The sequence below is a fragment of the Grus americana genome, chromosome 12, assembly GCF_028858705.1.
Source record: "Grus americana isolate bGruAme1 chromosome 12, bGruAme1.mat, whole genome shotgun sequence".
NCBI classification, from domain to species: Eukaryota; Metazoa; Chordata; class Aves; order Gruiformes; family Gruidae; genus Grus; species Grus americana.
This window is the reverse complement of record NC_072863.1, coordinates 8,294,413-8,309,044: the sequence shown is the minus strand read 5'-3', so window position 1 is coordinate 8,309,044 and position 14,632 is coordinate 8,294,413. Positions and strand designations below refer to the sequence as shown.

At 46.8% G+C, this 14,632-nt stretch overlaps 1 protein-coding gene across 6 annotated transcripts in view; it reads right to left on the bottom strand.

The window, feature by feature from the left end:
• Positions 1–13,500, bottom strand: part of ARHGEF6 (Rac/Cdc42 guanine nucleotide exchange factor 6) — a 42,051-nt gene extending 28,551 nt beyond the window's left edge. For 2 of the 6 annotated variants that reach the window (XM_054839348.1, XM_054839349.1), the window contains exons 1-3: positions 13,236–13,499; positions 12,119–12,202; positions 2,728–2,812 (exon numbers count right to left, since the gene is read on the bottom strand). In XM_054839348.1, coding sequence (XP_054695323.1) covers positions 2,728–2,812; positions 12,119–12,202; positions 13,236–13,400 — 334 coding nt within the window. In that variant the 5' untranslated portion in view covers positions 13,401–13,499. Of the gene's footprint in view, positions 1–2,727; positions 2,813–5,558; positions 5,665–6,068; positions 6,170–12,118; positions 12,203–13,235 lie in introns of those variants that run through there. The other 4 variants (XM_054839351.1, XM_054839352.1, XM_054839350.1 and 1 more) reach the window with 3 other exon arrangements.
• Positions 13,501–14,632: the final 1,132 nt, after the last annotated feature.

Sequence of the window (14,632 nt, the reverse complement as noted above, 5' to 3'; positions counted from 1 at the left end):
CAATCTTCCAAAGCTTTTATAAATATCTGCAGCAACCTAGAAACAAATGTAAAACTGACTTTGACAGTTTGGCAGGGAAGTGTATCATTTATATTGCATCATGACAGCGTCCTATTTTATGCCTGGTCCAGCATGGAACACTGCTGCCATATGTTGCTTAAACTATGGTTAAAATAGCTGGGTTTTCTGCTCACATTCCTACACTATTTTTGGCAGATGAGCCTCGTCTGATCCAGCACAGCTGGTTTTCCTCCCCTGCCCTCTCTTTCAGATAAAAGCACCAAGCTCTGCATTGCTGTTATTTGAGGGACAGCTGCTGAACTCTGAGTTTATCCACTACAAACGATGCCTCGAGGTATTTGCATAACAAGATCCACAAAGACATGAGGATTTGGACTTCAATTGGATGCTCAGGAACACATTCCCACAGTGTTTCCTTAGCTGTCACCTACTTCCCTCTGCCTCTGACAAGGGTGTTGGGATGCGCAGGCATGCCGGAGCCCTGGCCACAGCAGGAGCTGCCATAGCCGGTACCAAGCTTGTCCTGATGCTCTGTTAAGACCTTGGGCTCTGGCGAGACGGACAACCCGGGCCATCTGCAGTGGCAGTTTGTAGGACACAGGCTCTTGCTTCTCAGGAACTCGGCCAAGCCACCAAAAAGCAAACGTTTCAGACACGTATTTATTTTACCCTGTACTTTTCCCAAGGGTGCTCTCTGCCTGAGCAGCTAATTATATCGCAGGCATTGCGCTTTTTAACTTTTAAACAGAGAAAGCATATGTTCAGACAGATGTTTGCCATGAAACCAAGAGGATCCCAGCTTCCCTATAGCCCCGTTGGTAACGTGTGATAGAAGCTATTCCACTAAGAATTCTATTCTACTTAGAAACTAAGCCCCATCCCAAGCCTCTCCCGGCAACTGCACGGACTGAGCTGGGACGCAGGTGGCTGCCAGAACTGAGTCGGGGCTGTAAAGAAGGGGACTGCTGTGACAAGGGCACTGCAGCCTCGCCGCCCATCGGCACACACCCCATCACACCCCTCCGGTCCAGCAACGGGCAAGCACAAAGGCGGGAAAGTTTCTCACTCTTTTTGCTTTCAGAATAACGAAGCTAATGTCAATCATAATGACAGCATTTGCAAAGGCTACTCCCGGTAGCATTTTACATCCCCTACCATATTGAACTGCAAGAGCTTTCTACATGGGGTCACCGGGTCCTGTCATTTAAGGAGCAGTAAGAGGCTGCCAAGAGATGTGCTGATCCTGAATTACCATCGCTGACTTCTAGGGAGCGAGCTGGCGGCAGAACTGAGTGCTGGCTGCGAGAGGCACTCCAAGAACCTGAATTTCTTCAGAGCAGCGTTATACACACATACACACATGCGCATATGTGTCTGTGTACACATATATGTTATTATCATACATTATATATTATTATGTTGCTGTTTATACAATATATACATTATAATACAATATACAAAAGTTTCTCTAACATATAAATATAGTGTGTATTTATATGTGTATATATATATATATATATATATATGATTTTATAAAGCCTTGCATCAGAACAGAGGAAATAGGGAGGAGAGGGTCCAGTCCCAGCAATGAGGGTGTTTCACTGAGCACCCCAGCGGCTTTTGTACTAGCAGAAGAGAACCCAAAAGCAAAAACTCAGTTGAAAGGGAAATGAAACAACAGAGAAAACCACCGCAAACCCAATCTAGGCAAAACGCAGTAAGTCAACAGAAAAATCTTCCCATGAAAGGAAAATTGTGGGTTTGGGTTTTGAATTTTTCTCCTTTTAATCACCTAAAATGTAATCTGCAACAGGGAAATCAAACTCTCCCCCTGGTGCTGGACTTCGGAGCATGTGCAGGACCCTCTGTGCAAATCCATTTGCATGACAGGGGGCCATAAATGCTTTCCACCCTGCTAACTCTTTCCAGCTCGGCACAGCCCTGCTCCTCACCCCCTCAGCAAAGAGACCCTGGTCCTCTTGCCCCTCCCCAGAGCACCACGCCATAATCATCCTCCCCGTTGAACTTCTCTTTTCACAGCCTATGTGACTGGATATCAGTGTAAAGCAGCCTGTAGGGAACAGCTACATATTTGGGATGGAAACAAGAGGAGCTGATTTGGTCTGCTTCAGCAGCCCAGTCCTGCAACCAGGGACGCAGGACAAGCCATCGGCTTGATTCCCAAATCCAGGAGCCGTCTCCACGGACCCAGGGAGAGGAGAGAGAAACATCAATACAATTGACTGAGCATCTGGCAACAACGTTTGTTTTGACATTCAGTAAAGATATTATGCAGATGGATCTGTTTTTCTCTTTGGCTTTAAAACATGTACTTTAAAATCTGACATTTGCATTTTGGGAGGTGCATGCTCATTTACATCGAGGCTCCTTTACGATGACCTAATTTGAGGTCCCTTAGTACTGTCAAAACTGAGCAGAGGTCCCTTAGTGCAAAGTGATAATCAAGCTCTGCAAAGTGCATCCAGCAACTCTGAAATGCCACATCTAATCCTGGAGTTGGTAGAAGCATGAAATGTCAATTCCACCATCCAGCATCAGGCACCGGTGCTGGCAGCACAATTTGCCAAGCCTCTAGAAATCATCATTAGCTAGGAATTACACAAAAAAAAAAAAAAAGGCAATCCACCCCAGCACACATACAAGACAGAATTTGAAAAGACGACGGGAAAAACCCTGTCTTCTTACCTTCGGTAGCTTTATTTACAGCTGTTAATGTACTCAGGACCTTGGAGAACTGTTCTCCGGTGTACAAATCATGTGGATCAAACACCTGCAAAAGAGGAACTTGGTCAGTTGAGCCCGAACATCTGACTCCGGCCATCTGAGCAGCCCACGTTGCTGGAGGGTGACAGTGAGGATGAAGCAGCCCATAGGACTCTGCAGGGGTAGTGTTTTTATTCAGGGTTGACAAGTCCCATTTCCTTTACAGGGAGCGAATTCCCGGGGTGCCGGTGGCAGGCGGCGTGGGAAGGGCAGGGGGACCCGCTGGCATTTGGAGCATAACACTAGGGATGGGGAGGGAAGGAATCGGTGCTGTCTGCAGAGAAGAGGCTCTGAAAATCACGGAGAAGGTTATCGCTTGCCTTGAGGGAAGGAAAGATTCTGCTGCTATTTTTGTTATCGAAAGCTAGAGAGATTGAGGCTATACATATATATGTATACACACACACACACACACTTTCCACAGCAGAAGAAACAAACACACAGAATTTTCTGCTATTGCAATATGGCATATATAATACATTTACATTTTTTACAGGGAGACAAAACCAGTTATTTTATGTGCAAAAATTCCACTTTAAAGAATATTGTGTTCCTAAGCCTCAACAGCAAAACAGATACGCATAGTTAGCAAGGGCTTATTTTCTATGACTGGTAACATGGAGCTTGTACACCCAGCCCTTCAGAAATCACCACCAGCACAATAAGAGGCAATTTGAGTTTCCAAAACACTGCAATCCCCTCTAACAGCTGAGAAAAGCCCTCAAGTTGATACAGACTGTACAAATCCTACCATTAATGAAGCAGAGATAAGCGATACAAAACCACCCTGTTATCGGTACCACCATGGCACCATCTGCTGAGCCCCAAATACTCGTTGTCTTGCAGATGGAGACCACAGATCTGCAAAACCAATGAACAGGAAAGATGATTTTAAAGCTCTCCTGGCAGACACCATCTACTTACAAACACTTCCAATGTACTAAAGAGTGTATCCTGCTAAGTAAGTGCACGAGCTTTAATTACCTTTAGGGTAGTACTGCCCTTTAAAATCGCCCTTTCTTGCTTTCCACATACAGTTCCTCGAGTATGCTTGGCATATTTCTAATAGGAAAGGGACTGGCTTCTTCCGCAGCCCTGGATGCTCGCGGAATCCCTTCCTCTCGACAGACACATCGGTGCAGCAACAAAGTCCAAGACGGGCAGTACAAAGGCTGCTCTTTGTTGAGAATATATTTAAAAACGGACTCAGCCATTCAATACAAGGAGAAGTGCTTTACTCTAAAGAAATTTAATCCACACTGAGAGAGGGAACAACCTGCTGTCGTTACAAATATTAAAATCAGTAGCTCTGCAGCTCCGATCGCACCCACCGCTCTGCACATTTCAGGGACTTCCCTACCTACCTTGGGCTGTTTCGGAGCTGATCTATCTCCCGTGCCCGCTTGGGTCTGCTCCTTTGGACCATGCAGACCCCATCCCCTCTGCCAACTGGTGCCTGAACTAGTTTTCCTGCCTTGCAATTGCAGCCAGTGCTATCTGAGCATCGCCTCCAGCCCTAAGCAGCGACGTTAGCGTCTCCGTGGAAAGGGAGACGGTAACAGAGAGCCCGGGTGTGCGCTAACCCTGTTGGCAGCTGCTGGAGGATGTAATGTTACAGTAATGTGCCTTCACCCTCCTGCCAAGCAAAGAGGAAAGTAAACAGCGAGGCTGGGATGTTTGTGTGCATCTCTCTGGTGTGTCATTTTCTCAGTCATACCCTTCTTCTTCCACTTCAGTAAGTCCAGAAAAACAAGTCTTGCCTTGAATGAATGGCATTACTTTTTTTTTTAAAGGACCAAAGTAGTAAAATACATCCCTGATCCTTCAATGCACAGAATAATGCTGTAAGCTCAGAGTCATCAGACTGACCAAGTGCAGAGGAAAACGGTGGTGGTAGGGATATGCAAAAAATTCTAGCACGAAAGCAAGCAATAACTTTTAGGACTTTTCTTCATGGAGAAATTCTCTGGAATAGCTACTGTGGAACAACAGCTACATGGAAAACTCTTCTGGATCAGCTACTGTAATGTAAATATACTCTGCAGCTTGTCCCAGAATAAATTAATCCTACAGAAAAGTCCTCATTTATGAGCTAAAAATTACTTTTCCCCACACAATCCATCCATAATTCCATTCCTAACTAAAAGGCAAGCTGCAAGGCTAGAGGAAAAATAGAGGTGGGAAAGGCTTTTTCGCTCTTAGCTCATGGAAGATCTGGTGGACCTAAGTAAAACCCCATTTAAATCTATGGTTGTCATCTGAGGATCTCCATTAAAACGCTTTCCCGACTTTCAGAATGACAGACTGCAGCTCCCCTTGGTGAAACACTCCGGCTGCTCCGTCAGGCTTCACACCGGGAGAGAAACAACCTGCACTGCCTGTCCTCCTCCGAAAGGCAGCGAGAAGGTGAGGAGGGACCGGTGCTCCCAGGGCAGCGACCAGAAGAGCACACAGCTTTTCGGGAAGAATCGAAAATCAAACCCAGGTGCATCTAGCAAGTTATAAGCACCCAAAATCCCAGTACCGGAATGGGAGCCGCAGAAAAGTTAGGGGAAGCCGGGCTGTGTTTCGAGCCCGAGCTGTTGCATCTGCATAAAGTATTTCCACAGTTAGACAAAACCCCGGCAAACCTCACGCTGGGTGCAAAGCCCAAAGCTCGGCGCGACCGCGACCCTCCATCCAAACCGGCGGATGAGGGCCGGAGCCAGACCGTCCCACGCCCGCACCGACCGCCGGCGATGCCGGTTACTAACCCCGGCTGCCCCCGTCCAGACGTGCCTCTGCCTTCGGCGGGAGCGGCGGCGCGGCCGGGCTCCTCCGGCTCTGCGAGAACCGGCGAGACGGAGCCAGGCAGGCGGCGGGGGAGCGCCTTTCCCACCCGCAGAGCCAGCCCTCCGCCGCCCGCAGTGCTGCCAGCCGCGCCGGCTCTCGGTCCCGCCGTGTTCGGTGCCGCGGGGCTTTTACACCCCCCAGCCAACCCCCAAATCAGGTTTGCATTCTGGACAGCAACCAGCCGCGCTCCACCTCTGGCAAGTTCCGCGGGGACACCCGTGGGAGCTGCCCGGAGCGGGTAACACCCGTGGGCGCTGCCTGGCGACACCCCCGAGGACCGGCTGGGGACACTCACGGGGACCACCCGGTGACAGCCGCGCGGGGACCACCCGGAGACACCGGTGGGGCTGCCGGAGGATGGGGACGCCGGCGAGGCCGGGCCGGGGAGGCGGCGGGGCCCGCCCGGTGCCGGCGGCGCGGTCGGTACTCACGGCGGCGGGCGGGCGGGCGCGCAGCCCCGGGGCATGGCGACGGCGGGCGGTGCTGCGGACCGCGGGGCGGCCGCTGCGACTCTGACCCGGAGCCGGATCGCGGCGCGGGGAAGGGAAGGGGAAAGGGAAGGGGAAGTGACAGGCGCCGCCGCCGCGCCGCCCCGCCCCGCCGCTCGCTGCGGGACCGGAGCGGTGCGGCCGCAGCTCCCTCCGCCGGCCGCGGGCGGGAGGCGCGGGGCAGCCCGGGGGGGAGGGAGAGGGGGAGGGAGAGGAAAGGGGAAAGGGAGATGGGAACGGGAAGAGGAGAAAGGCCGGGGGGGATGGAAAAAGGGGGGAGGGAAAAGGGAAAAAGTGAATCAGGAAAGAGGAGAAAAGGGGAAATGGGGAAAAAGGAAGGGAAAAAGGGGAACAGGAAAGGGGGGAAAAGACAGGGAAAGGATAGAAAAAGAAAGGAAAATTCGGGCTATTGAAATGACAATTACAGCATTTTTGCATCACCGAGAAGAGAAACGCTGCAGAAGGGCCTGCAGATGAGGCACAGCTCAGTCGAGGCAGTGGATTCTCAGAGACAGCATGTCCTCACCTCTGCTGCGTGTGCCCATCGGTTCGGGGAACACTCTCCTGCGGGGAGCGTGAAAATCCCTGGACACTTGAGCGCAACAGCAGGCTGCAGCGTGGACAGGGAACGAAGCACTGCACTGACATCCAGGGTGAAGCCCGGTTGTAGGTCCCAACCCTGTGCAGGGAGACACAGGGGTGTCAGAGACACCCCCCACACCTGCAAGCTGGAGGTCTCTGGGACACTGGGTCACTGAATTCAGACATACCCATTCCCAGTGCTTGCACTGGTCAGTGCTGGGCTGGAGCTTTCACTTTTGACATTACCCAGCTAGGAAACCAGGAGGGAAGCCAAAGCAGAGTAGGCTTTGGGAGCATACGGACGGGGAGCCAAGGGGGTGATGATTTTTCATCTGCCTTCCCAAGACCTCCATCCAAGTACAAAGATCGGTGAAGGATGCAAGTACCTCCACCTGCAGAAATAACTTCAGTTCTGCCCACGATGGCAACAACACGCTGCATGCTCTATGATCGTCCTGGACAATCAGGTTTAATCCAGATATTGATTTATCTTGCAGATACCATTCTTAGTTCACAAAATTCAGCCCCTTGCCAGAAGTTCTGTGGTGTATTAGCAATAAAATGCTGCTGCTGAATGAAGGTCTTACGCTTCTTCAGCAGTAAATGATGCTCAGCTATTGAGCTGCTGTTACTGTATGCACAGTGGTGTCAACAGCAGAAGCCAAGACTATCAGTTCCCATTTGTGCCCTCAAGAACAAGCTGGACCAGGAGCTTTCTACCTGATTTTTCTCTTTCCTCACGATCTTTTCCCTGTATCTTCTAAACTAGACTCCACCCGGCCACCAGGCCTGAGCATCTTGCCTTCCACTTTCCACCTCAACCCACTTGCATCCAGCTGTCACTGCCTCAGCAGTACTCGCTCGCCGGACCAGATCTTGGGTCGTATACGCAGCTCAGAGGTTGAAGCCACAGTGTAAATGAAGCACAACCAGATTATCTGCACTGTTCCTCAGTCCAAGCCACCAAAAAATCCTCTAAGGACAGTTAAGGTCCAAAGAGGTGCCCACTTCTTCTCCCCAGTCCTCTGTCTCGGCAGAGCTGGGCAGATAGACATTCTTATGACTTTGACCAAATTCTAGCACTGAAAACCAGTCGGGGAATTTTAGACAGTCTCATTGTTTCACCTTGTCTAGTTAGAAGAAGGTGTTGATTCTGGGTGGATGAGAGGAGAGCAGTGGATGTTGTCTACCATGACTTCAGCAAGGCTTTTGACACTGTCTCCCATAACATCCTCATTAGTAAGCTTAGGGAGTATCAGTTGAATGAGTGGACAGTGAGGTGGGTTGAGTGAGAACTGGCTGAATGGCAGAGCCCAGAGAGTTGTGATAAGTGGTGCAGAGTCTAGTTGGAGGCCTGTATCTAGTGATGTGCCCCAGGGATCAGTACTTGGTCCAATCCTGTTCAACATATTCATCAATGACGTGGATGAGGGGACAGAGTGTACCCTCAGTAAGTTTGCTGATGACACAAAACTGGGAGGAGTGGCTGACACACCAGAAGGCTGCGCTGCCATTCAGCAAGACCTGGACAGGCTGGAGAGTTGGGCGGAGAGGAACCAAATGAAATTCAATAAGGGCAAGTGTGGGGTCCTATACCTAGGGAGGAAAAACCTCAAACACCAGTACAGCTTAGGGGTTGACCTGCTGGGAAGCAGCACTGCAGAAGGACATGGGAGTCCTGGTGGACAACAAGCTCTCCACGAGCCAGCAGTGTGCCCTCGTGGCCAACAAAGCCAAGGGTATCCTGGCGTGCATTAAGAACAGTGTGGCCAGCAGGTTGAGGGAGGTTATCCTCCCCCTCTACTACTCTGCCCTGGTGAGGCCACATCTGGAATATTGTGTCCAGTTCTGGGCTCCCCAGCTCAAGAAAGATGGGGAACTACTGGAGAGAGTCCAGTGGAGGGCTATGAGGATGATTAGGAGACTGGAGCATCTCTCGTATGGGGAAAGGCTGAGAGACCTGGGTCTGTTTAGCCTGGAGAAGAGAAGACTGAGAGGGGATCTCATCAATACTTATAAATATCTAAAGGGCAGGTGTCAAGAGGATCAGGCCAGACTCTTTTCAGTGGTGCCCAGTGACAGCACAAGGGGCAATGGGCACAAACTGGAACACATGAAGTTCCATCTCAATATGAGGAGAAACTTCTTCACTTTGAGGGTGACAGCGCACTGGAACAGGCTGCCCAGAGAGGTTGTGGAGTCTCCTCTGGAGATATTCAAATTCTGCCTGGACACCTGCTCTAGGTGATCCTGCTTTAGCAAGGGGATTGGACTAGATGATCTCCAGAGGTCCCTTCCAACCCCTACCATTCTGTGATTCTCCTGCTTGCCTTCTTTCTTAGGACGAACACATTTGAAGCAGCAAATCTTTGCAGCCTTCAGTCCTGGGCTGAAGCTAAGGAAGAGTTTGGTTATTTATACCCTGCAATGAGATGGACTCTTCCAGCTCACACCACCAGCCTGTAGAGCTGCTGAACTTAACAGAGCCACCTCAAAGCAGGAAGGTCACAGAGTGTCCTTCTCCATCCTTTCCACTACATCCAAATCTTTCACTGTTCCTGTAAAACAGGAGAAGGTGCTGGTTGTGCCTTGCTGTATCTTTCTTCCAGTTCCTAAGACTGAGTTACCAGGACAACAAAGAAGGGTAGGAGGGAAGTGCGTGTCTGTAGCTCTGCAGGAGTAACCTCTTCGCGTACCCTCCCACTGGAAGAGATTGGCAAGCAGTATCCGTTCAGTGGAAGGTGGGACTTGGGTTTCAACCGAATGCTGTTGGAAACCCTACCGTCCACACTGATCACCTTCCCTGCACACTAGCAATGCTCAGTGAAGGGATGTATTCAGCTCTAAATGACAGCTGTACAAATGTCCACTACAAAAACAAATTTAAAGCATAGTATGAAGGTAGCCGCTGCTTTGACAAAGTACAATGAAGCCATGGGATGCTAGCATGGGATGCTAATGTCACGTGTGAAGTTTTTCATGGTTGAGATACCCCAGGACAAGGCCCTTTTGTACAAGGCAGTATCCAGAGTAAAAGTTGTGATGTCTGAATTTCCTCAGAACATCCTCTTTTGCTCACATCTACAACAGGAACAGAATCTCTGACCTTAACATGCACTTGTCAGTCTCAAGACAGAAGTGGCTCGAATCCAGTCCCGGGCTACTTCTTCATATCTAAGGAACAAGACTGGCATTTGGAGAAGGGCAGAATTTGACAGAACCATTAGGGTTTTAGTGTCAAATCCAAAGTCTGGGTAAGCAGCAGGATGGCAGTCAGGGAATTCAAACCTATTAGGCCAAGAGCTTTCCTGATGTTACTCCTTTCTCAAGCTAGGCTACTGGAGCAGAACAGATTTTCTATCCTATGCTCATCTTCCTTAGACATAACACCAGATCACAGCAACTTACTTGCCAACAAATCTTGGAACCAGAAGATTCCCTGCCTGTTCCGATGCTCCAAACATGCTTTCGGAGTAAATGTGCTGCAGAGAACCCTCCTCTCAAGGGCATGGCCCTTCCCAAGGCAAACTAAGCACCAGACATGAGGGAGGACCACCTATAGGTATGCTTCTTAGAGTCTCTTTGCCAAGAGGATCCAAACAGGGCAGCATTTAGAAGGAACAGATGGCAGTGGGGTTTCACATCTCCTCTGGCTTTGCCTTCAGAGCACTCAGAGAAGCTGGCAATATGCGAGGAGTAGAGCCAGAGGGAAGCATAAGCAGCCTGACTTGTGCCATGTCTTGCCCACTATCTCAGCTGTCCTACCTGGAGCATTCCTCTGCCTGAGGCTACAGACAGGAGCCAGGAAGAAGCAAAATTCCTGTTGTCACTTGGCGTTCTAATATGACAATATTTTGGAAAAAAATAAGAAGAAATAATTTTCATTTCGCTGCAAAATTTGAACTTGAGCTTGAGAGATTTGAGCTTTTATTCAGCTTTTGAGGTCTCCTTTCACAGTGACCAAGACAGGGGCGATCACATGAACGCTAGGGAAGTTACTGAAGGGTCAGAATATTTCAAAGATTAAGGAGGTTATAAATCAGAAGAAAACAGAAGTCAGAAACCTTTTCTTAAATTAAAACCAAGGAAGAAAAGGCACAGGGAGGATCGGGGCAACCCCCAGAGCTGGACACACAATGTTGTTCCTAGCATCTGAAAATTGTGGAGTGTGACTGCAATATTGCAGAACTGGCTTTCAAAACTATGTTAAAGCCCTGCAGTTGAGGACTGTTCCCTTGTCCTGTCTTATAGCTGTTTAAGACTCCTATTTTTAAATATTTTCCACCACGACTGTGATTAGTTTTCAAACAGAAAAATAAACTCTCTGAAAAATGGAGGAGATCACACAGTCAGTACCCAAGACTGGCAATGACTGATTTCTGCTGCAATAGGCCTTCAGCGATTCTCTATATATCTGCTCTTAAAACTGGGCTGCTGCAGCAGACTCTGAGAAATGCATTACTGGGAAACAACAGGGTACTGATACAGTTCTGGAATGAGCAAAATTTCACACTGGTTAGCTAAAAAGCTCTGAGGAGAAGAAAGGCTCTTTGCTTCTTTAGACCTTCAAAGGAAAAGCACAGGAACAGAGCTGCCATAGGTTGGACTTTTCTCACTGTGGTGCATGAATATTCTGTGTAATACCTGAGGATGCTGTCCCGGCTTCTGGCAGAATATATTTTTTTTCCACCATGCTGAGCATATTTCAGACAAGACAGTGACAGCTCTTAGCTACAGGTTTGTTTTTTACTGTAGGAATTTAAGTGTAGTACAAAAGTCTTTATATTTTAAATCCATATGTACTTAGTAAAAATTTGATGGCAAAATTAGCTGAACTCCAGTGATTCATTTAGACTCTGATCTTGCAAATATGAGCTATTCTTAAGCATAAGGATCAGCATACAGATAGGATCAGAAACAGCCACTGCAAAGGTGTCTTTTGTCTTCATTAGGATTATTTTTATGTGTAAGGATCAATTTAATATTATATGTTTGGCAGAGTCTCGCACAACACTTGCAGGGGGATGAAAAATACTGCAGTATTAAGAATATTTCATCTGAAAGCAAGGCTAAAACCTGCAATTCCATCCAATAATGAAAAAAAAAGTGAACAGGTCCACACTGCTTAACTCGGTTTAGACAGACCTCCTGTTAGTGCTGCATGTATTTCTACCTGACCATTTCTGTTTATCTCAAAAGATGAGAAGGAAACTGTTAAGCTCACAGTCAATACACTCTGTTTCCAAATTCTCCAGACAGAATATTAAATTACCCATGCACTAATCTATGTTATTAATACAAAAGATGAGGAACGACTGCCGATTTTCTCTCTCTGGTGTCTGGCTTCCTTTCAGAAGGCTGATTAAACAAGCATGTTACAACAATAAAAACAAGGATCCAAGTTGACTTACCTCCACTTTAAGGAGTGCACAGCCTTTCAAGAACTCTTGAATATTACCGATGCAATCAGCTTCATTTTTAGGCTCCAGGCAATACTAAAGAAAGAAAATCCACTGAGATCTATTGTATTACCTTCCGTATAGCCTGTATTTGGAAGGCCTGCATGAATATTGACATGTGCGTTTTATACTGAATTAGGGAAGCTTCTTAAGGGGGCGGATGGGGGTGGCAGGCAAGCTGTCGAAGCAGGAAGAAAGAGCCACTGGAGGAAGTGATGCATACGTCGAAATGGTCGGCATCTTGTTTTGAATGTCAACATATGACAATGCCCTAAGTGACAGTGGGAAATCAATGACCTTTAAGAACACACTGCCCCCAACCATCACGTCCAAGCAAAAGATAAGGAGCTAGCAAAACTGATTTTTGCTTAATAAAGGCTCCTGTTCTACAGGGTGGAGAACCTTTTTTTTTTTTTTTTTTTTTTTAATGAAATAGCTTCTCTTCTGTGTTGCCATTTCCTATCTCTCATTGGACTCCTTCCCTTTTTTCTCCTGCAGTTACTCCTCACACTTCTGGACTTTCTGAGTATCTACCCCATAAAACTGTAATAGGAGGCACTCACGTGGCTTAAATAGCTTCAGTACCAATGGATTCGCTGGCCTTGGGACAGTTCAAAATGGCATGGGTGCAAGGTTTATTATTTATTCCTAAACTAATCTGCTCTTCTAGCGCATTTCCTGACTAACGAGTTTTGAAAGAGTGAATATATTTACAGTTATAATTAATGATATTTACGTAAACACAAACTGCATATCCTTCTATTCAAAACCAAGATATTTTCATCTCTGGTAGGCCCGGTATTTCCTGTCACCAAAATGTGTGTAACTCGGCCAACTGTAACCTTTTGGGGTTTTTTTTCTGGATGTAGAGACAAAAATCAAAGAACTAAAGCTACAGCCATACTTCACCCTCATTTAGATACAGGTAGTAACTAAAATGTAAAGCATTCATCCCTCTGACGCTGCTTGCTCGTCTCACCAAAGCAAACCATACCTCAAAGTGACCAGGGCAGTGTTTTACTGAGCAATGCTCCGTTTCAGGCTAGCAAAATACATCCGAAAGAGTTACCTTTTCTGCAGATCCCGGAAGAAGTCGATTAATGAGTTTACAAAGCACAGTTCCATCTTTCAGAGAAGTTTTCAGGAACTCCTCCGGATCATCTATTATTTTCTTAGGGGAATTTAAAACTCCTAATGAAATAAGCCACGTTACAATTTGTTCTTCTGGATTCATCACGGAGAGTTGTGCCGCCACAGTGCAGTTCTCCTGTGCAGCAGCTTGCTGGAACCCACATCCGTGATTACATCTTCCTGCTGCTTGCAGAGCTCGTGTGAAACTTTTTTTTTTGCTCGGCACAGAAACTCACCAAATCTGAAGAACCAGAAGTGCTGTTACTCTAAGGTAAGAAACTTTTTTTTTTTAAATAAAAGTTCTAGCGCTGGTAGAGACAGTGAAAGCAGACCTTTAACTACACATTTTCAACACTACTGAAAATACAAATATTTTATGTGGATACTTATTCCACCAAAAATATCTTACCTAGTGACTCCCTCCTTGTGGCAGCTGGCATCCCATCACCTGGTAAACTTGGTCGTAACTTATTGCTGTTGCCCAAAGAAGTAAATTTGTCTTTTATACTGTAAATAATGAGGTATTTACAGTATTAAAATTGAACTAAAGATGATTGGAACGTCACACTAACTTTAAATAAACATTTTTCAACTTTATGTGGCAACCCCAGTTATCAAAATTGCCTTTTATAGTAGTTTTCTACTTCAAAAGATCTGATTTTTTAAAGTAAATCAATCATGCACTTAGAGAAAAACTACTTTTTCAACTGTTTTTTACAAGAAATGCACATATAATCCAAAATGGATTTTTGGAAGATGGTAATTTCTGAAAACAAACATCTTGGATAACTTTGAAAAGTTCATAAATTTAAGTCATCCAAAGCTGAGCAAGAAACTTGCCAACTGCTTTACTTGTCCTATGAAAATGTCCCTTTCCACCAGCTCTCCAGGATGCACTGTACGAAGATGTAGTGGTATCAGATTTTCACCCTGATCTGGGACAGTATTAACCATCACCATTAGTCATATTTAGAAAGTCCAGTCATCTTGCAATCTTCTCCTTTATAGCTGCCCTTTCACCAGAACAGATGGAAAACAAAGCCATTCTCTCAGTTCATGATGCCAAAGAAGTTAACTAGAGTACTAAAATAGGAACAAATTACCCTAGAGATCAGAATTTCTCAGTGACAATATTCTGAGCCAATTCCTAACTCTAGTACTTGAAACAACTGTTTTTGAGACATGAGTGCTCTCAAACTGCTTAGGCGAGTAAAGGGTAGGCAGAAAGAGAACAGCAAAAGTATAAATTACATACAATGGTTACATGTACATCCATGGTTTTGTGTCTCCACTTTCCAGGTCTTATGATTGGTGCTGAGACCTACATGAGGATCA